At 42.4% G+C, this 23,163-nt stretch overlaps 1 protein-coding gene across 6 annotated transcripts in view; it reads right to left on the bottom strand.

The window, feature by feature from the left end:
- The window catches only part of pcnt (pericentrin), a 402,447-nt gene that overhangs the window by 25,291 nt on the left and 353,993 nt on the right, over nt 1–23,163 (bottom strand). For all 6 annotated transcript variants that reach the window (XM_068036205.1, XM_068036207.1, XM_068036208.1 and 3 more), the window contains 8 exons: nt 21,879–22,074; nt 14,560–14,782; nt 13,256–13,406; nt 11,377–12,084; nt 8,642–8,907; nt 5,047–5,146; nt 2,386–2,562; nt 1,590–1,822 (listed from right to left, as the gene is read on the bottom strand). In XM_068036205.1, the coding sequence (XP_067892306.1) occupies nt 1,590–1,822; nt 2,386–2,562; nt 5,047–5,146; nt 8,642–8,907; nt 11,377–12,084; nt 13,256–13,406; nt 14,560–14,782; nt 21,879–22,074 (2,054 nt within the window). The remainder of the gene's footprint in view (nt 1–1,589; nt 1,823–2,385; nt 2,563–5,046; nt 5,147–8,641; nt 8,908–11,376; nt 12,085–13,255; nt 13,407–14,559; nt 14,783–21,878; nt 22,075–23,163) is intronic.

Raw genomic sequence — 23,163 nt, 5'->3', positions numbered from 1 at the left:
GTCCAGATTAAACTCCATCTGCCATTTCTCCGCCCAAGTCTCCAACCGATCTATATCCTGCTGTATCCTCTGACAATCCTAATCACTATCCGCAACTCCACCAACCTTTGTGTCGTCCGCAAACCTACCAATCAGACCAGCTACATTTTCCTCCAAATCATTTATATATACTACAAACAGCAAAGGTCCCTGCGGAACACCACTAGTCACAGCCCTCCATTCAGAAAAGCACCCTTCCACTGCTACCCTCTGTCTTCTATGACAGAGCCAGTTCTGTATCCATCTTGCCAGCTCAACTCTGATCCCGTGTGACTTTACCTTTTGTACCAGTCTGCCATGAGGGACCTTGTCAAAGGCTTTACTGAAGTCCATACAGACAACATCCACTGCACTTCCTTCATCAATCATCTTCATCACTTCCTCAAAAAACTCAATCAAGTTAGTGAGACACGACCTCCCCTTCACAAAACCATGCTGCCTCTCGCTAATAAGTTCATTTGTTTCCAAGTGGGAGTAAATCCTGTCCCGAAGAATCCTCTCTAATAATTTCCCTACCACTGACGTAAGGCTCACCGGCCTATAATTTCCTCGATTATCCTTGCTACCCTTCTTAAAAAAGGGAACAACATTGGCTATTCTCCAGTCCTCTGGGACCTCATCTGTAGCCAATGAGGATACAAAGATTTCTGTCAAGGCCCCAGCAATTCCTTCCCTTGCCTCCCTCAGTATTCTGGGGTAGATCCCATCAGGCCCTGGGGACTTATCTACCTTAATGCTTTGCAAGACGCCCAACACCTCCTCCTTTTTAATAACGACATGACCCAGACTATCTACACTCCCTTCCCTCGACTCATCATCCACCAAGTCCTTCTCTTTGGTGAATACTGATGCAAAGTACTCATTTAGTACCTCGCCCATTTCCTCTGGCTACACACATAGATTCCCTCCTCTATCCTTGAGTGGGCTAACCCTTTCCCCGGTTACACTCTTGCTCTTTATATATGTATAAAAAGCCTTGGGATTCTCCTTAATGAGGAAAAACTTTTTCAAGCAGAGAATGGTTAAGGTCTGGAATGCACTGCCCGAGAGTGCAGTGGAGGCAGGTTCAATTGAAGCATTCAAAAGGGAATTGGACTGTTATATGAAAAGGAAGAATGTGCAGAGTTTTGGGGAGAAGGCAGGGGAATGGAACTGAGGGAGTTGCTCTTTCAGAGAGCCGATGCGGACACGATGGGCCGAATGGCCTCCTTCTGCACTGTAACGATTCTGTAATTCTGAGTTACTGGAAGGTTTGTAAAATGAAAACACACTCAAGGACTTTGGAGATGGGGCAGTAGCTTGCAAGGACAGTGAGCTTATTAGATTTTTTGATGAGACAGGTGACACAGAGGTTTTGAAATAGACCTATTTGAAGAGAGGAAAATATTTATGTCAGTTGGCACGTGTGTCAAAGGGTATGTTTCATGGTCAGCAGTTTAGTGGGAATGGGAGCAAAAGAGCATATGGGGAAATGGAACGCTGTTTGAAAGCAAATACCCTTACCCCAAATTAAAACAGTTTTGCCATCAATTTAAAAAAAAATTTCATACCTGGATATTGCAATGACCACTCTAATTGTAGAGCGGAATTTTGTTAATGGACGTCGGGTGGGCATATGGAGGTCTGTGGGAGAAGGGTACACTCCCATACGTGCAATTAGACACAGGGTTGCCTGCTCGCATTCCTGGAATCCTCCTAAAAGTAACAACAGGTACTTCTTCTGGTATACCAAAGCCTTCCTGAAGCTTTCTGCTCGGAGGTACTTGCCATAAAGCCGCTGCATCTGCACACAAAACATGGAAAAAATTAGATTTTGTGCACATAGTACAAGGACAAAGAATTGGCTAATTTCACCAGCTGAAGTTTCTTAAATCACAAAGGCTAACAAAACTTTGGAATGTGTTTTTAAATTGAAAAGGGGAACTCTGGAAGAATTTCTCATCACAACAGTATGGGTACCAGATTACTACCTCTATTCAGTTCTAAATGAGGACTATTAACTGGGACAGTGAGGCCAGCTGACACCAGAGACAGAGAACTGAGACCAGTAACACATAGTTAATTGTAATTCATGGGACAAGGCATGCAGTTATGCATAATGCACACTCAGTTCCATTTACTGAGAACAAGTTTTCCCCACAATTTGATCTTAACACCCTTGGGACCAGCACTGGGAAAACAGCATTTTTTTTCAAGCAAAGAAATCGATAGCTTGAATTTCTCCAAACAAGTTGGAACTGTAACATGTGGATATGTTTCTACCCTTACAATACATTTTAGGATTTTTCTGAAATGTAAAAAGATTATAGTATTATGGAGGCGTAGTCAAATTTCATCAATGCTCACCTTCATGCTGGAGGGGTCAACAAGGTCATGACGTAGAGGTCGATTTTCAATCTCTGCCATCACTCTAGCCAATTCTGATTCAGCATCTTTTAAGGAATTCTGTAACTGGTTTCTTTCCTTCATCCAATTTGCCCTTTCAAAATTCAGAACTATATCTGGGTGGTCAATTAGTTTTTCCTAGAACAATAGATTACACAGCAATGTCAATGACAGAACTGGCAAATGGTCATGTTGAAATAAACTATGTTGTGCTTTCCCATATGGAGTGTGACCTTGTTATAGGTGTTTTAAACGATGTTATGTAAAAACAAACAAATAAACAAACACCTGCCTTGTGCCTCAAAGCCACACTTCAGATTTTATTCTTTATTTGAAGCACCAGCAAAACTGAGGTATGTATAAATGACTAGAAGGAAATCAGTACCTGAATAACAAATCCTCATCAGCAGGCAAGAACAAACATTAGCAATTACAAAAAGGATTAACAGATAACTCATAAAAAAATGAAAAATTAAAGACGAGTTTAAAAGACAACTAATCATATCTATCAGAAATATCTCAAAGTGCTTCATATTCAAATAATTACTTTGAATGCAGTATCTACCTGAAGTGCTGTAACCTGCAAGGTTATGAACCAGGTGCTGGAAGGTGGGATTAGATTAGGTGGCTAGTTTTTTTTTTACGGTCGGCGCAGATACAATGGGCTGAATGGCCTCCTTCTGTGCCATAATTTTTCTATAGTTCTACCTAGTGTGTAATCAAGTCATAATCTTTATATTTTAGTTGTTTAAGTACTTGGTTGCAAAAACAGGTTAAAGTTCACAAAATAAAAATTGAGATCATGAATTTATAGGATAATTTATACCAAAGTGGAATATAATGACAATGTTCATCATCAACCCCACTGTACCTCCTCAGTATGCATCTGCTTCTGCCTGTAACACAGGAACAGGTGTTGGCCATTCAGCATCTCAAGCCTGAAGAAATGGTTTCTCTCTGTCTACCCTATCAAACCTTTAATCATCTTAAACACACCACAATTAGATCACCACTTAAGTTTTTATACTCGAGGAAATGCAGGCCTAGTCTATGTGACCTATCCTCATAATTTAATCCTTTTAGCCCCGGTTATTATTCTGGTGAGTCTACACTGCACCCCCTCCAAGACTAACATATCCTTCCTGAGGTGCGGTGCTGAAAATTGAATGTAGTGCCCCAGATAAGGTCTAACTAGAACTCTGTACAGCTGTAACATAATTTCCATTCCTTTATATTCCAGCCCCCCTTGAGATGATGGCCAACATTCCAGTAATCTTTTTAATAGTTTTTTGTACCTGTACACTAACCTTTAGTGATTTCTGTACTTGGACCCCTAAACCCCTCGGCTCATTTACAGTTCCCATCTTCTCACCATGAAGAAAATAGCCTGACCTACCTTTCTTCGGTCCAAGTGGATGACCTCACACTTCCCCACATTCAAATCCATCCAACAGATGTGCCCACTCAAACTTTCAATGTCCACTTGTAATTTTCTGCCAGCACCCCTAGCCAAGCCCGAAAGCCAGACCCGTAAGAGCGAACCGGACACATGTCGTCGGGTCCCATCGGGTTCGGGTCGGGTAGTGGGCCTTTACTGGGAATTCTGCGGCGAGTAACTCACCCCCTGTCTCCCCAATGCATGTCCACCATCCACAAGGCACGAGTCAGGAGTGTGACGGAATACTCTCCACTTGCCTGGATGGGTGCAGCTCCAACAACAATCAAGAAGCTCGACACCATCCAGCACAAAGCAGCCTGCTTGATTGGCACCCCATCTACCACCTTCATCCCCTCCAAGCCACACACCATCCTGACTTGGAATTATATCGCTGTTTCTTCATTGTCGTTGGGTCAAAATCCTGGAACTCCCTTCATAACAGCACTGTGGGTGTACCTTCTCCACATGGACTGCAGTGGTTCAAGAAGGCAGCTCACCACCACAAGGGCAATTAGGGATGGGCAATAAATGCTGGCTTAGCCAGCGACGCCCACATCCCATAAATGAATAGTTAAAAAAAAAAGGAGCCTTTGTGAGTTGCTGCAGTGCATCTTGTAGATGGTACACACTGCTGCCACTGTGCGTCAGTGGTGGTGGAAGTGAATGTTTGTGGATGGGGTGCCTTCGACAGTACCTTCCAAACCCACGACCTCTACCAACTAGAAGGACAAGGGCAGCAAATGCAAGTTCCCCTCCATGTCACACACCATCCTGACTTGGAACTATATCGCCGTTCCTTCACTGTTGGGTCAAAATCCTGGAACTCCCTTCCTAACACACACCTACACTCCAAGGACTGCAGCAGTTCAAGAAGGCAGCTCACCACCACCACCTTCTCAAGGGCAATTAGGCCAGCATTTATTGCCCGTCCCTAACTAGCGATGTCCAATTCCCCAAACGAATAATTAAAAAAAGCATAGACAGGAAACAAAGCCGTAGGGTAAATGAGCTTTCCTTCAGTTAGAGACTTAATGTGGCACAAAACTATTAAAGTGAACACTCTGCTAGTGATTTGCCGATTAGCAAATGGCCCAATATTGGTTTGAATACATAAGGAAAGAATCAGGGACATAATTTCAGACATCTCACATTCACCCATTTTGACAGTCTTTAATCTCAATTACCTGTGTGCTGGAAAGGAATTGCTGTGATTCACATTTTGATCCAATCAAGGTCTGTAACAGGTCTCTTATATCTTCAGTCTTTATGCAACCTTCCTGTCCCCTAGGAAGAAGAACGGAGTGAACATTGTTTCATCGTATGTGCCTTCAAATAAACAGGCATTGCACATTTTACTTTTTTAAAAAAGGTGACCTGTGTATTATTTTTTCAGTTCGTTACACTCTAAAGTGCTTGTCGTTGCTCCCCCTCCAACAGAATAGATCATCTCTAAGAGGTCTTCCTTTAGTTTTGCAAGTTTTCGATCGTTCAGTACAACCAGAGAGGAGAAGATGGAAGGAATGAAGGGCAAAAAAGGAAGTGATGGGGAAGGGCAAGGAAGCAAAGGAAAAATACTTTCTCAAGGAAGAAAGAATTGCATTTAAACAGCCTCTTGACATCCATAGGCATTTACAAACTGTCCAAAAGCCAACTCCGTACATTTTGAACTTGTACTTACTGTAGTTTTATAGGCAAATTTAACTACTAATTTGCATACTGCAAGTCCTCAAAACGGTAATGAGATGAATGATCACTTAATCTATTTGAGTGCCTTTTATTGAGCGATAAATGTGGTTCAGCACTAGAGAGATAAACCAGAGGTGTGAGAATTGCGTGGAATTTTAGCCTCAACAGGAGTTCAGCATTGAGATGCAGGAGCTTTCTTTTCTGTAGTTAATACCTGGGGGAAGTGGGTAAGTGAAGCTTGATTCCTGCAAGAATCTGGTGCTAGTAAGAGTTCAAGCTCATAGTATCTACATTTTCAACTTGGGCAGATACAGAGGAATGACAGTGCAGAGACCCCCCTGTGATGTGTCTTGAGTGCAATATGTGGATCCTCAGTGCATCCAAGGGCAATACAATTGTACTAACTGTGGGAAAATGGAGACTCTGAAGCAAAGGATCTCTGGCCAGAATTTTACGTTGGGCGGGAGGCCTCGCCCACTGGCCGAAAAGTCAGTGGCAAGTCTGCCTCCGCCAGGCCGGGACTTTTTGCTACCCAGGCCCTTAATTGGTCTTGGGCGGGACTTCCACCTCCTTGAGGCAGGAAGTCCAGCTAATGGAGCTGCCGGCCAATCAGCGGGCTGGCAGCTCTTAGTTCCAGCAGCACCACCGGAAGCGGGACTACACCCAGATATTGCAGGCAACAGGAAGGACGGCCCCGGAACTCAGGTACGTTTTTAGGGTCTCACTGGGGACAATCAACTGGGCCCCTGGAGTGGGGAGGAGTGGTTGTGTTGTGCTTTGGGGGCAGTTGGGGCTTCAGGGGTGGCCCTCCGTGGGGCACAGGCGGCTTGATCAGGAGGCTCCCAGCTCGCAAGAGAGTACAAGAAGTTTCTGGATTGTACTCTCCTGAATGTGGTCACTTAAGAAGCAGAGAGATGATGTAAAAAAAAGAGTTGTTGTTAACCATCTGCAGGGGGAGTCAGAACTCAAATATACAGGGAACCCCCGAGTTACAGGTATAGTTGAATACATAGAGTTTTGGACAAAAATAAATGGCAGTGACCGAGGCTCAGAGGAGGGTGGTCCTGAGTAATATTACGAATATTAAGAATTCCTTTAGTGAACCAAGGACAGCCAACACAGATTTGTTAAATCAAGTTTGCCAAAGTTGGATTGATAAAGGGATGCAAACAGATGCTATGCATATAGATGTTCAGAAGGCATTCAATAAAGTGCCTCACAAAAAACCTGTTAGAAAATTCAGCATGGTATAAGAAGAAATGTTGCAACATAGATAGAAATTTGGTTGACCGACATGAAATGAGTTAGGATAAATTAATATGTCCATTGCTGGAGAACGATTGTAAGCTGTATACCCCAATGGTCAGTACTAGATCCAACTTTATTCTTTGTGCATATATAGATAACTTGTATTTGTTATCAGGAAGCACACAATCTTGAAATCTACTAATGAAACAGAAGTATTGAATTTAGCCAAAAACTAAGATTCCAAGAAATTGTCATGTTTTAGGATTCTTGACCATTTTCCACAGAAAGGATCTGGGAAAAAGAATGACTTTAAAAAAATTTGGAAGTTTATTCACACAGGTTTAATATAAGCATGAGGATAAAATGCTAAAATACTAACGACCTAAGGTTAGATGTTGTTTCCCCAAGGACTGAAATAATAAGCAATTCATTAGCCTATCTCATTAATCAGTAAGCACTTCAGATCCATTGTGTTTGGTAGTCCCAGGCACTCGGGAAAGATGGTGTGGTAAATCTTCCTCACTGGCTGTGAACAAAAAAGTGATAAAAACAGAGAAAGAGACACAGGCAGTGAATCAGTTCGAGCAGAGGCGACAAAGACAATAAAAGTTTTTAGGCAGAAGCTGTGAGGGCAACCTTTTACCAGGTTCAGAAGGAGAATGCAGAATGATTGTTAGGAGTTGTTTAAGTCAAGCAAGACAACACACTGCTGCAGGAAAGCATTGTATGTTCATTATTTTAGCATTATTATGCAGAGATGTATTGATTGAATTAAGTAAATCAGATCGTAATTGTTGCTCTGTATGTTCACTTTGTTGAGTACTGCAGCTTAAAGGATTCATATCTGGCCTTCTCTTATCAAGTTTTATTCTTGTTATACCTTTGAAAAAGAAATAGGCCTTTTGGCCCTACAGGTTTATTGCTCCACACAAGCTTCCTCCTGCCTTACCGCACCTCACCCTATCACTTCATTCTTCTATTCCTTTCTCTCTGATGTGCTTATCTAGGTTCCCCTTACATGCATCTTATAGTATTACCCTCAACTACTCCATGTGGCAGTGAGTTCCATATCCTCATTATTCTGAGTAAAGAAGTCACTCCTAAATTCCATATTGGATTAATTAATGACTAGTGGCCTTCTTTTGGTCTTCCTGATTAGTGTAACATTTTCTCCACGTCTTCCCTAGCAAACACCTTCATCATTTTATAGACTGCTTTTAGCCTTCTCTATCCTCGAGAGAAGAGCTAAGTACACGTGCCAAAGGCACAAACGTCCAGTACAGATGGAGGTATGAGGTAATACTGCTGTTAAACTCCGGGTTATTCAAGCATGTAGCTAGACATTAGACAGTGCAGGCCCACCCCTAAATACAAGATACTCAGACCTCTTAGGGGAGAGACTATCAACATTGCACCCAAGAGAATATCTAAGGCAATACCCTCCACTAATATAAAAATACATATAAAATATTAAAAAAAAGACAAATTAGCAGAATGAAAAGCCAGATGAATAATACAATTTAATGTGAATAAGGGATGTGTGTGTGGGGGGGCGAGGGGAGACCAGAAATGGGAGTTAATGGAAAGAAACTAAAAGTTGTGGATGAACAGAGATCTAGGGGATCAGATAGAGAATTCCCTGAAAGTCTCAGGGCAGGTAGAGAAAGCCACAACAAAATGGCAACATTACTTTAGGTTTTATAAATTGTACAAAGAATAGAAGAAATAATGAGAAATTCGTACAAAACATTGGTTAGGCCACGGTTAGTGCACTGTGCAGTTTTGCATACTCCGTTATAGAAAAACATCACCTGGACACTCCCTCCTCTGTGTGTAAACACATACCTATGTTCAGTTCTGTGAAGCAACTCTTTAAGCTGAACTGTCAATTGTAGGAATTGCTGCCGGGTGCTCTCTGGGTGCTGCTGGACATTGCCTTCCATACCGTCGGTGGCACCACTCTGGCTGCATTTTACCAGGATACTTTCAGGCTCTCCTCGCTGCCGCTTGCGGGACAAAAGTTTGCGTTCCTGCGCCTCTAAGTCTGCAAGCATCTGTTGCAGTTCTCGTATCCGCTGTTGATCTCGTTGGTGTTGTAATTCCAACTCATGCTATGTAGGAGTCAGGTAAGTAAAAGTGTGAAAAATGTGCAATAGCAGCTACAACCACGATGCTTAGCTAATTATAACATATTAATCGTGAAACGTTGATGAAACGTTTATAAATTTGGAAATGCTCTTTTGGCCCCATTTTTCCATTTGCAGACATACCCCATTGTCTACATTGGAAGAATTCTGAATTCTCTGACACCTACAGATGCTCAAAGACTCTTGGATATTGCTGGCTTGTGTACCAGGATTCCCTAAGAATTAAAGGGCTCAAGCTTTAAGACTACATGCGTTGTTGCTGAGTATTTGCAAAGTGAATTATTTAAGGGTCTCTCACCTCTAGGACGTGGGTTGAAATCCCAGACTGATGGCCACAAGAATGCCCACATGAAATGAGTTGAGAAATCTCAATCCCATTCTCAGCAAACATGGAACTACAGCACAACAATGTCCGGAATTTGCAATATCATTTAGGGAAGCAAGAGAATGAAGGAAATGGGAAAAAAGTGTCACACTAACGCAGTATAGTGTTCTTTTGAGCTTGAGGCGGAGTTGAGGCCAAGAGAGCTTTACTCAGCATGTCGCTGTGCTATATCTGACCCGGGAGTGTTTGATGCTGCCAGTGGAATGTCTTAAATGGAAACAGCTCCAATCACAAGCACTAACTTGACGAACACACAAAAAAATTCTAATAAAAACCTCATTGCTTAAGTAGCTGACATTCTCAATCACTGTATTCTTCTGCTCAGTTTTGCAATATTGACCAGGCTTTCCAATAAATAGGAAGCATTATGTATAGTATGTACCAGGCTACACTGGAATGGAGTACATGCTGTCCATGGAAACACTGCAACTCAGTCCCTCTCCCTGGCCACTTCTGAGACTGAACCAGACCGGTCACAACTTTGACATCCTGTTTGATCCTCTGCTGAGTTTCAGACCTAACATTCTCCCCATCACTAAGACTGCCCATTTCCACCTCTGTAACATTGTGCGTCTCTGCCCCTTCCAGCTCATCTACTGCTGAAACGCACATCCATGCCTTTGTACTTCTAAACTTGACTATTGCAATGACCTCCTGGCCAGCCTTCCATCTTACATCCTCCATAAATTTCAGTTCACCCAAAATTCTGCCACCTCGATCTAAAAATGTTCCTCTTTGTTTTCAAATTTCTCCATGGCCTTGACACTCCCCATCTCTGTAACCTCCTCCAGCTGTACAATCAGGACGATATAGATGGGCTGATAAGATGGGCAGAGCAGTGGCAAATGGAACTTAATCCTGAGAAGTGTGAGGTGATGCAGTTTGGGAGGACTAACAAGGCAAGGGAATATACAATGGATGGTAGGACCCTAGGAAATACAAAAGTCAGAGGGACCTTGATGTACTTGTCCATAGATCACTGAAGGTGGTTAGGAAGGCATACAGGATACTTGCCTTTATTAGGCGAGGCATAGAATATCAGAGCAGGGAGGTTATGATGGAGCTGTATAAAACACTAGTTAGGTCACAGCTGGAGTACTGTGTACAGTTCTGGTTGCCACATTATAGGAAGGATTGCACTGGAGAGGGTGCAGAAGAGTTTCACAAGGATGTTGCCTGGGCTGGAGCATTTCAGCTATGAAGAGAGACTAGATAGGCTGGGGTTGTTTGCCTTAGAGCAGAGAAGGCTGAGGAGGGTCCTGATTGAGGTATACAAAATTATGAGGGGCATAGATAGGGTAGATAGGAAGAAACTTTTTCCCTCAGCGGAGGTGTCAATTGCCAGAGGGCATAGATTTAAGGTAAGGAGTAAGAGGTTTAGAGGGGATTTGAGGAAATTTTCTTTCACCTAGAGGGTGGTTGGAATCTGGAACACACTGCCTGAAGGGGTGGTAGAGGCAGGTACCCTCACAACATTTAAGAAGTATTTAGATGAGCACTTGAAAAGCCATAGCATTCAAGGCTACAGGCCGAGTGCTGGAAAATGGGATTAGAATAGATAGGTGCTTGATGGCCGGCACAGACACGACGGGCCGAAGGGCCTGTTTCTGTGCTGTATAACTCTATGACCCAAATCCTCTGAGATCTCTGCACTCCCCCAATTCTGGCTCTTGTACATCCCCAATTTTAATTGCTGCACCACAGACAGCTGTACCTTCAACTGCCTAGGCCCTCAGCTCTGGAATTCTCTCTAAAATCTTCATCCTTGCTCTCTTCACTTCAGACGCCCCTTAAAACCTACCTCCTTGACCAAGCTTTTGGTCACCTGTCCTAATATCTCGAGGCTTGGTGTGAAATTTTGTTTGAAAACGCCCCTGTGAAGCATCCCGAGATATTTTACTACGTTAAAGGTGTTATATAAATGCAAATTGTTGTAAAGCATTTTTTAAAAAAACATAAAAATTAAAATATGAAACATTTTCAGTAGTTTAATTTTGTATTTCAAACTAACAAACTTTACTCCAGTGACTGATTGATTTGTTGCTTACCATTCTGTCTTTCATCATCTCATATTCTTGTTCATGGTCAGCTAACTCTCGTCTCTCCTGTCTCCTCTCTCGATCCCTCTGATCATCCTTATTTCGCTCCTTTTCTTTGGCTGCCAGAATGTTAGCTTGAAGCCTCTCTCGCTCATTCTGCAGTCGAAGACTATGCTGCCTTTCGGACTCCAGCAAGCGGTTGAGCTCCTGTACCTGGGCCTGAACTGACTCGAGCATAGATCTCAGTTTGGAGCTGACTTCCCGTTCTTTCTGATTTTCCTGCCGGGACAGTTGGATTTCATCTTCAAAGTTTCGTTTTGCTGTAATAGCTTGATGTTGGGTTTTCTCAATCATAGTGGCTAGATCGACAGTCCTCCTCCTTTCGTCCTCAAGCTGACTCTGCAACTCTTTTATAAAGGCACGCTCCTGAGTAGCAGTTTCATCACGCCAGGAATTCATACGTTGGTACAGCTGTTCTGAGCGAAAATGCTCACGATCCAAGGAATCACTGAACTCTGATGAGCGACTTTTCTCAATTTTCAGTAGGTCCTGAGTCTCTGTCAGCTTCTTGCGCTCCTGTGACAGCAATGATTCACCGTTCAATAACTTGGCTTCAATTTCTTTGCGGCTGTTGCTGTTTGTCACCCGTTCTTCCTCAAAGGCCATAGACAACTGATGGTTCTGTGCGCGTTGCTCATCCAGAGCCTTCTGCAGTTTCTGATGTGAAAAGAAAGATAGAATTTACATGTTTGCCATAATTTTCAGCACTAATATCCACAAGGATGAGAAGTTACTTCAAATCTTGTACAACAAAGTTATTCCATCACAAACACAGCGATCCCATACACTATCAACACTGAGCTCAGAATTCCAACTTTTCATTCTTCGCAATCTAATAGAAAGCACACTGGTATATCCTTTCATAATGCACTTGATCTAAATCCTTGGCATTCCCTCTTCTCTGTACTGTGGTGATGTTTGAGTACTTTTAGCCAGAAAAATGAGGCACATCATGTTTAATCAGAAATTTTTAAGCTTATTGAAAGCCTACTGATCTACCTTGATATCAGCTGTGATGAAGTTTCCTGTAATTTTCATTCTCAGTGAATAACTGATGAGTGATTCCAGATGGATCGATGCCAGTGACCAAGGAGCTTAGTTTCAAGAGTGACAGTGTTCAATTAAGTTCACAGAATCATACAGCACAGAAGAGGCCAGTCAGCGCATCGTGCTCTTTGAAAGAGTGATCCAATTAGTCACACACCTCTGCTCTTTACCCATAGGCCTGCAATTCTCAACATTATGTATTTAGCCAATTCACTTTAGAAAGTTATTATTGAATCTGATTCCACCAACCTTTCAGCAGTGCATTCCAGATCACAATAACCTACCATGTGAAAAGATTACCTTAAATGTATGTTCCACTGGTTACTGACCCTTTTGCTAGGGGAAACCGTTTCCCCCATTTACTCCAGTAAAACCCTTCAGATATTGAGCACATGTATTAAATCTCCCTTTAATCTTCTCTGGTCTAAGGAGAACCATCCCAGTTCTAGTCTCTCCAAGTAACTGAAGCCCCTCATTACTGGGACCATTCTGGTAAATCTCCTCTGTACCCACTCCAAGGCTTTGACATCCTTCCTAAAGTGTGGTGCTCAGAATTGAACACAATACTCCACGAGGGGCCTAATCAGTGCTTTAGAAAGATTTAGCATAACTTCCTTGCTTTTGTACTCTTTCTCTGTTTAAAAGCCAAGGATCCTGTAAACCTTTTTAACAACTTGCTCAACTTGTTCTGCTATGTTTAAAGATTAGAGCTGTGAAGCAATCACTACCTTGATGATCTGGTCCAATCCAAACTTATAGTGTTGTTTTACTTCCTATTTACCTGGTAAGCCTGCCGTTCTTGTTCTTTGTGCTCTTTGTGATGGAACTGTTCTTTCTCCATCATGTTCTGCAACTGCTGTACGTTTTGCCGTTCCTGTTCAAATGCCTTAGCTGCAGTTAACAGTTCATTCTCTTTAGCGTTCAATTCTCCCCTAAAACAGAAAGGAGTGGCAGATGCAAGAGAAGGGGAGATGCATATTGGCAGATGATGTGTGCAGGACCATGTGTAGACGGTAAAAACATCAATTCAAGAAAGTAGACAACAAAAATGATGCACGGGAAGAAAGGAGGTTTATGGGTGACAAAAATTAGGCATGAAAGAAGTGTGACGAGTAGTGAAAATTACACATCAGAAAAGGGAGGCAATAGAAACAACATTCAGCAGGAGACACAGGAGTAGCATGGGGGTGAAATCAGGTGGTTAAGCAACATGCAGGAATGTGTGCAGGCAGTTGAAACAGCATACAAGAAATTAAGCAGGATAAACAGCAGAGAGAAAAAGATACAAAAATTACGATCACAATCTGCACTGTATGTTTGTTTTAGGACCTCTATTCTACATCAATGGTTGCATGCATGACCAAATGGGATAACTTGAACTTCAAGTACCATCAGGTATGCATGAATCCAAAGTACATGTCCCAGCAATCTGTAACCACCAGCCAGAAGCACAGTCTGAATTGTCTGTATTATTGCCAGTTTTTGTGAATAACATGAATCATTTTCTTTAGAACAAAGGGTTTTATAGGCCCAGAATATCAACACCACACTCAGATCTCAGGGGATACCTTTTAATAGGAAGGGAACATTTGCCCATAACTCTCATTCATTCAGTCATCTAAGGACAACTGACTCCATTTTTCTTCTGTGATTTCTCCCCTATTGTTAAATGAATCAGCAATGGGGGAAAATACACAGAGATGGTAAGTTCATTCAGTGGCACAGAGGCAGTAGCTAAAGAACTTCACGTTGGGCTGTTCAGGACCAATTGCACAAGAACGCCAACTTCTTTACTGAGTGGATGCCTGAAATCCTCAGCAGTGCATTACCTATCAAGCGGGATTCCGAGAGGCAGAGTACATTATTGCTGAATGTAATTATGCAGCGTGCTGCAAGAGCTTTGTGATCGTATTACCTGCTGGAAAATTAGCAACAGAGTTGTTTCTGATACCATCAGAGGCTGAGTCAAATTTCAGCTGATTTGCTATATTGCTCCAGCTGAATAATGGTTGTTCTGCCCAGGAAAATAAAATCATGCATTTCATTCCCCTTCTCATTCCTATAGATAAGTTTAGGCCTACAAACCTGAGCTTCTGCAAGTTTTGCTGTAGTTCATGTCGAGTCTGTAATGCAGCACGCAGTTCATCTGTGACCTCAGAAAAGTCTGCCTTCAGCTCCAACAATGAAGTTTGTTCAGTTTGCAATTGTTGGTGGAGCTCGGTCGATCGTTCTTGCTCTGTTCTTAGGGAGTTTTGTAAATCATTTGTTCTAATCTGTTCTTGCTGAAGTTTGTATTCCAGCAACTCCACTATAGTGGACAGAACAAATGCACTATTTAAAAAATGTTTTACCATGAGACGTTTGTGTGCACATCTTTGATAATATTCCAACATATCAACTTATTATTTTTGCACCACATTTGCACTGACTCTTTTAGTTCTCTTTACAACATGCACAGTACCACAGTTGGGCTTCTCAGAGATTTCCCCCAATTCTGCTCTTTAACAAAGTATCTAGTATGTGTGAAACAGTGGTACAGTCACCTGCCTTTCCAGTTTTGCCTCCATCCAATGTACGATGTTAACCATGGGAATTGGCCTAGTACCTAGGTTCTCACTACTTCCAGAAATCAAAACTCAGAACCCATGGAAACTGTAGCCATCAAACAGTGCCCTATTATGTGGTAGTAAAAGCACATTGAAAATGCAGCAACAAGCCCATCAAACCTTAGTCAAGAATTTGCCATACTTATTAGAATTGTGTTGTAGCCCAATATTTCACTACTTTGTTACAGCATCAGGTGCACCCTCTGAACAAGTCAATTAGGAAAACAACCTACACTAAAATTAAGTCGATGTCTTAATTTACTTTAGTAAGGTTTGCTGCAGTGAAAATAACAAAATAATTAATAAAAAAGCAGAGTTGAATCATGAGAATGCCATGACATTAAGATGTGGTTCTTGCTGATCACGCTGCATTTATTGCCCATCCCTAGTTGTCTTGAGAAAGTGGTGGTAGGCCTTAAACCTTTTACAACTTAGTGGCTTGCAGGGCAACTTCAGAAGGCAGTTACATTATGTGGGACTGCAGTCACATATCGGCACAGTGGCGCAGTGGTTAGCACCGCAGCCTCACAGCTCCAGCAACCCGGGTTCAATTCTGGGTACTGCCTGTGTGGAGTTTGCAAGTTCTCCCTGTGTCTGCATGGGTTTCCTCCGGGTGCTCCAGTTTCCTCCCACATGCCAAAGACTTACAAGTTGACAGGTTAATTGGCCATTATAAATTGCCCCTAGTATGGGTAGGTGGTAGGGAAATATAGGGACAGGTGGGGATGTGGTAGGAATATGGAATTAGTGTAGGATTAGTATAAATGGGTGGTTGATGGTCGGCGCAAACCCGGTGGGCCGAAGGGCCTGTTTCAGTGCTGTATCTCTAAACTAAACTAAAACTATATCGGCCAGGAAAGTAAAGCCAACAGTTCAATATTGCAGAAAGCCTAGAGGTGTATAGAAAGGATATTAGGAAAGCAAAGAGGAGGTATGAAAAAATGTTGGCAAATAAAATCAAGGAAAACTCAAAGATCTTTTATAAATACATGAAGAGCAAAAGGATAACTAAGGAAAGAGTAGGACTGATAAGAGACCAAAAAGTTAACTTGTGTGTGGATGTGGAAGAAGTGGTTCTTATTGAATACTTTGTGTCTGTCTTCACAAAAGAGGGAGATGAAGCAGGCTTTGCAGTTAAAGAGCACAAACATGAAATATTAGATAGGATTAGATCGGATAAATATAGTGAGAAGGGAAATACTTAAGTTTTTAGCATCTTTAAAAGGGAGTAAATCACAAGGTCTGGATGAAATGTATTCCAGCCTGTTAACAGAAGCAAGGAAAGAAATAGCAAAGGCTGTGACCATCACTTTTAAATAATTTCTGGCTATAGACGTCGTGCAGGAGGACTGATAATGTTGTTTAAAAAGAAAGGATAGCCCGAGTAATTACAGGCCAGTCAGCCTAACCTTGGTGGTGTGAAAATTATTTGAAAAAATTCTGAGGGACAGTTTAAATAGTCATTTAGAAGGTACAGATCAAGCAAGGACAGTCAGGATGGATTTGTTAAGGGAAAGTCATGTCTGACTAACTTGATTGAATTTTTTGAGGAGGTAACAAGGAGGTTCAATGAGGATAGCACATTTGATGTAGTTAACATGGACTTTGGCAAGGCTTTTGACAAGGTCCCACATGGCAGACTGGTCAGAAAAGTAAGAGCTCATAGGATCCAAGGGAAAGTGGCAAGTGGGATCTAAAATTGGCTCAGTGGCAAGAAGTAAAGGGTAATGGACCATGAGTGCTTTGAAACTGGAAGGCTGCTTCCAGTGGGGTTCCGCAGGGCTCAGTACTGGGTCCTTTGCTGCATTTGGCATATATTTTTATTTTATTTTTATTTAGAGATACAGCACTGAAACAGTCCCTTCGGCCCACCGAGTATGTGCCGACCAAGAACCACCCATTTACACTAACCCTACAGTAATCCCATATTCCCTACCACCTACCTACACTAGGGGCAATTTACGATGGCCAATTTACCTATCACCTGCAAGTCTTCTAACAGGAGTAAAGATGTCTTGCTGCAATTGTTTAGAGCCTTAGCGAGACCACACATGGAGTATTGAGTACAATTTTGGTCTTCTTACCCAAGGAAGGATGTACTTGCCATACAGGCAGTGCAACAGAGGTTCACCAGACTGATCCCTGGGATGGCGGGATTGTCCTATGAGGAGGGATTGAGAAGACTGGGCCTGTATTCTCTAGAGTTTAGAAGAATGAGAGGTGATCTTATTGAAGCATTCAAAATTCGTATGGGGCTCGACAGGGTAGATGCAGGAAGGATGTTTCCCCTGGCTGGGAGGCCTGGAACCAGGGGACAGAGTCAGAATACGAGGTAGGTCACAGGACGGCGATTAGGAGGAATTTCTTCACTCAGAGGGTGGTGAATCTTTGGAATTCTCCACCCCAGAGGGCTGTGGAAACTCAGTCACTGAGTATGTTCAAGACAGAGATCAACAGATTTGTAGATATTAAAGAGATATCCAGGGATAGGGGGATAGTGCAGGAAAAAGGCATTCAGGTAGAAGATCAGCCATGATCTAGTTGAATGGCAGTGCAGGCTAGAGGGGCCGAATGGCCTGCTCCTGCTCCTATTTTCTGTGTTCCTAAAGTATTTGATAGAAATATTCAAGAGATGTTGAGGAAAACATTTTTCACCCAGAGGCTGGTGAGGGTCTGGAATTCACTGCTTGAAAGGGTAGTAGAGGCAGAAACCTTCATTGCATTTAAAAACACTTGGATATGCACTTAAAGTGCCATATTTTTAAATTCTTGTTAAGCAAAGATATTAAGGGATATGGGTCAAAGGCAGGTATATGGAGTCAGGCCGTGGATCAGTCATAATCTCATTGAATGGCGGGACAGGCGAGAGGGACTGAATGGCCTACTCCTGTTCCTATCTTCCTATGTTCATAACCTATAGTGTTACAGACCAAGAGCTGGAAAGTGGAATTAGGCTGGCGAGCTCTTTACTGCCCGGCACAGACATGATGGGCTGAATGGCCTCCTTCTGTGCCTTAAATTTCCCATGTTTCTACCACATAAGGATGGCACAGCACATTTCCTTTCTTAAAAGGACATTAGTGAAACAGTAGGTTTTTACAATAATCTGACAGCTTCATGGTCAATTTTAACTATACCAGGTTTTTTATTTCAAGATTTTCAAAAATTGCATTCAAGTTCTCAATTTGCCTTAAGATTTGAACTCACATTTTCTGGATTACTAGCTCAGTAACATACCCTTTACATCACCACACTTGGTACTTATGTGTGCATGCGAAATAGCACCACACAAATGCACGGAATCTGCTTGGAAGATCTTGAAGCAGTGAAAAGCAGAACCTACAATGTAGTTGGTACTCAGGAATATATACTGGTACCTTTTGACAACAGCAGGAGACCAATACCTATCGTTGAATGCATTCCCTTAAGAGAGAAGTGCCTATAGCTCCTAAGGGATTTAACTATTGTACTACACCAGTGAAGTTGCTTATATATTGTACTGTTGTACTTTTGACATCAGTACAGGGCCTTCGCGGGGAGGCAGTGACGTAGTGGTAATGTCACTACACTAGTAATCCAGAGCCCAGGCCAATACTCTGGGGACATGGGTTCGAATCCCACCTCAGCAGATGGTGAATTTCAACTAATAAATCTGGAATTAAAAGCTAGTCTAATCGTGACCAAGAAATCATTGTCGATTGTGTAAAAACCCATCAGGTTCACTAATGTGCTATACGGAAGGAAGTCTGCCTACATGTGACTCCAGACCCACAGTAATGTGGTTGGCTCTTAACTGCCCTCTGATATGGCCCAGCAAGCCACTCAGTTCAAGGGTAATTAGGGATGGGCAATAAATGCTGGCCTTGCCAACGATGCCCACATCCCACAAAACAAATAAAAAAAAGCTCAAAACACTAAAAATACTGGCAGTAGTGACAGCTTCAGTTGTAATATAAAGCAGCTGACGTGAAGCTGGTTTGAAATTCTAGTGACATGCTGCACCACTATTTCTATTTTAAAACATATTAAAGTTTGGAAATGAGTTTCCTCAGTCTCAGTCCAGCTTGAACTGGGCATGGGGCCTTACAGTAACAAACTGCCTCTAATTTAGCACAAATGGATAGTCGAAGTGGTGGCACATGTATTCTGCACCTAATCCTGCTTTACCTAACATGGCTACATCTAAAATGGGAAAGTGTTCCAGTACCATGCTCTCACCTTGAGCACAATAGAACTAAAAACATTACAGGCTGAACAGATTGAGAGAAGAAAACAATGAAACTATGTGAAGACTGGCATTCAGAAGTGCAAGCGAGAACGCAAGAAATAGGAGGAGTAGCCTTTTTGGTCCTTCGAGCTTGCTCCGCCTTCAACAAGACTACGGCTGATAATTCACCTCAACTCCTCCTTCCCACACTATCCCTATATCCCTTAGTAACAAAAAATCTATCAATCTCTGTCTTGAATGTACTCAATGACTCAGTATCTACAGCACGTTTGGGGTAGACAATTCCAAAGAGTCACAACCCTCTGATGAGACCCTTTAAAATGTATATGTTTCCATGAGATCACCTCTTATTCTTCTAACTTCTAGGAAATATAGGACTAGACTACTCAATCTGTCCTCATAGGACAACCCTTTCATTCTAGGAATCAGTCTAGTGAAACTTCATGGCACTCCCTCCAAGGTAAGTACATCCTTCCTTAAGTAAGCGACCAAACCCAATACAGAACTCTAGGTGTGGTCTCACCAAGACCCTATATAATTGTAATAAGACTTCTTTACTCTTATATTCCATTATATTATATTATTATATTCTTTGTAATAAAGTCAAACATACAATTTGCCTTTGTAATTACTTGCTGTACCTGTATATTAATTTTCTGCGATTCGTGTACAAGGACACTCAGGTCCCCCTGAATACCAACATTTCCCAGTCTCTCTCCTTGGATAAAAATTCTGCTTTTCTATTTTTCCTATTGAAGTGAATAACTTCACACTTCTCCATATTATATTCCATCTACCATGTTCTTGCCCACTCACTTAACCTGTCTATATCCCTTTGCCGCCTCTTTCCATCTTCCTTACAGCTTACTTTCTCACCTAACTTTGTATTGTCAGCAAATCTGAATATGTTACACTCGAGCCCCCCTGCCATTGGCATAGATTGTAAATAGCTGAGGCTCAAGCACTGTCCCTTGCGGTACCCCACTAGTTATAGGCTGCCGACCTGTTTATTCCTTCTCTCAGCTTTCTGCCCATTACCAATCCTCCAACCATGTTAATATTTATGACCCCTTATCTCGTGCAATAACCTCTTGTGCAGTACCTTACTGAATGCTTTTTGAAAATCCAAATACACTACATCCACTGGTTCTCCTTTACCTACCCTGCTAGCTACAACCTCAAGAAACTAACAGATTTGTCAAACATGAATTCCCTCTTGTAAATCCGTGTTGACCATGCCTAATCATATTATGATTTTCTAAGTGCTCTGTTACCACATCTGTAGTAATACATTCTTGCATTTTTCCTACTCCTGATAATCAAGCTAACTGGCTGATAGCTCCCCCTTTTCTGTCCCTCCTTTCTTAAATAGCAGGGTATTGTTGGCTACCTTCCAGCCCTTGGACACTGTTCTACAATCTAGGGAATTTTGGTGCTGGAGCTTAATAAGACCAGAGTTTCAGTTCCTCAGAAAACTGATGACCAATAAATATATTAAGTTAGACAATACCACCAGTTCTAAAATATACTGATGAGACATTAACTTGTTAGATGGCAGATTAGTATACACAGTATTAACACTTAAACATCCTCTTCACTGCATCCAGCTGTGGAAAGCTATGAGAAAGTAAAAGTAGGGAGGTACAAGAATTAAAAGCAAAATACTATGGATGTGGGAAATCTGAAATAAAAACAAAGTGCTGGAAATACTCAGCAGGTCTGGCAGCATCTGTGGAAAGAGAACAGAGGTAACGTTTCAGGTCGATGACCTTTCAACAAAACTGTATAAGACGAAGGATGAAATGAAACTGCGAGGCAGGACAGATTTAAGATAGGGTGAGTCAGTGCTGCTGGAGAGAGAGGTCCAGTGTGTGCATATGGTGGCACATGGCTCTGAGTGTGGATCTCAGGATGCGGCGAGAACAGCAATCCGAGGAATGTTGTGTGTCTTGGAGATACCCGTGATCCAGGGTGGATTCGAAACATGAAGGATTGAACTTCAGTTAGAATCCACGTGGAATAAGTTGGAGCCCGGAGACGGTCTCTGAGAAAGCAGATGTGGCTGTGAAAACGAGTTTTGATAGACACCTTTTTGAACATCAGGAGGGAAATGAAAAACAACAAAGGTTAACAAGGTAAAGGAGACAAATGAAAATCCCGTCGGAAGGAAGAGCAGAACTTCTTCAAGGCAAGTGTTCCTGGAAGAGTAGTGACAGTGAATTAAACACTAAAATAAAATCAAAGTACTGCGGCTGCTAGAAATCAAATAAAAACTGCAAGTGCTGGAAATACGCAGCAGGTCTGGTAGCATCTGTGGAGAGAGAAACAGAGTTAACGTTTCAGGTCGATGACCCAAGGTGCAAGAATAGTTTGTACCCGAACAGAAACTCAAGGTAATAAAGGCAGAAATGAGTCAATACCAGTATTTGACTTTTTTTCGTTATCCATACTGGAAAGCTACCCAAGCTAAATATTCAGAACTCTCTTTACTTGATGACTGCTGGCTATATAAAACCTCTAACTCTCGTTTCCCTGACTGTCAACCCCAACATCCTCCAACTTTGCAATACCTTGCCTACGAAGCGGTCTCTCCTGCTTCTTGGCCTGCTCCTCTGCACTGGTGAGGGTATCCTGCAGCTGTTGCAGTTTCTCTTGATGTTGAAGGTGCGCAATGCGGAGCTGTGAACGGAGGTCTTGCACCTCTGACAACAAGCTGTTTCTGTCCACGGATAAGAGGTCTTCCTGAATTGAGTGTTGCTGCTTCTCCTAAACAGTGAAAGTTAAGAGACACAAATATATTTCTGTAAATGACCTGCATTCCTTGAATATGGCTGATCCTCCATGAATAGGAGAAAACGATGGGTTATTCTTTTACTAAACCATCCAATTCCCATTATTTCCCCACAGCCCATGTTACCTACAAGATTTTCTGGAACTACATGAGTTTCTGGCTGGGTAGCAAGGTTCAATCCCCTCCATCATAGCAACTCATGGATCCTTTACTCACTCCCCCAGTAACTAGTAACCATGCCAAACATGTAGTCTGCAAAATTAGGCTCCATAGCACCGTTGGTGCTGGCGTTAAGACAAGACGTTCATTTATATAGTGCCTTTCATGACAGCAGGACATCTCAAAACTCTTTACAGTCAATGAAGTACTTCTGAAGTGTAGTCATGGTTGTAATATAGGAAATATAACAGCCAATTTGCACACAAGGTCCCAAAAACAGCCATGAGATATTGACGCAGACTTGAAAGGATATGGCGGGCAGCTGGTTTAGCCAGATCTGGCTGGACCACATAAAGCACTATCGGGTTCTGCTCCCGTCTGCCGTAACTGCTCACGTTTCCAGGAACATTCTGGAATGCAAAGATAACCTCCGGCTTCTTTTCACTACTGCAAACCATCTTTTTAAACTCCTCTCTCTGTCTTGTCCACCCTCACCTCCAAGAATTAGTGCGAAGAGCTCATGGACCTCTTTGTAACTAAGATCAAGACGATCCAATCAGCTCCCTCTGTTGCATCCCTCTCTTCCACTAGCCCACCGGACCAAACTTACTCTAAAGTTCCCCACTGCCCTAGCCCTGAACCTGCACCTTTCTCTTGTTTCTTCCCTCATGGTCTCTCCGAGCTCCTTTGATGCTAGACCCACTAAACTGCTGACCACCCAACTTCCCCTCCTTTTCCCCATGTTAGCCGATATTGTTAATGGTTCCCTCTCTTCAGGTGGTGTTCCTCTCTCCTTTAAATGAGAACAGAAGGAATAGGAGCAGGAGTAGGCCATTCAGTCCGAGCCCGCTCCGCCATTCAATGAGATCATATCTGATCCTCTACTTCAACACCATTTTCCTGCA

This window comes from Heterodontus francisci, chromosome 7 (assembly GCF_036365525.1).
Source record: "Heterodontus francisci isolate sHetFra1 chromosome 7, sHetFra1.hap1, whole genome shotgun sequence".
Classification (NCBI taxonomy): Eukaryota; Metazoa; Chordata; class Chondrichthyes; order Heterodontiformes; family Heterodontidae; genus Heterodontus; species Heterodontus francisci.
This window is presented reverse-complemented; position numbering and strand designations above follow the sequence as displayed.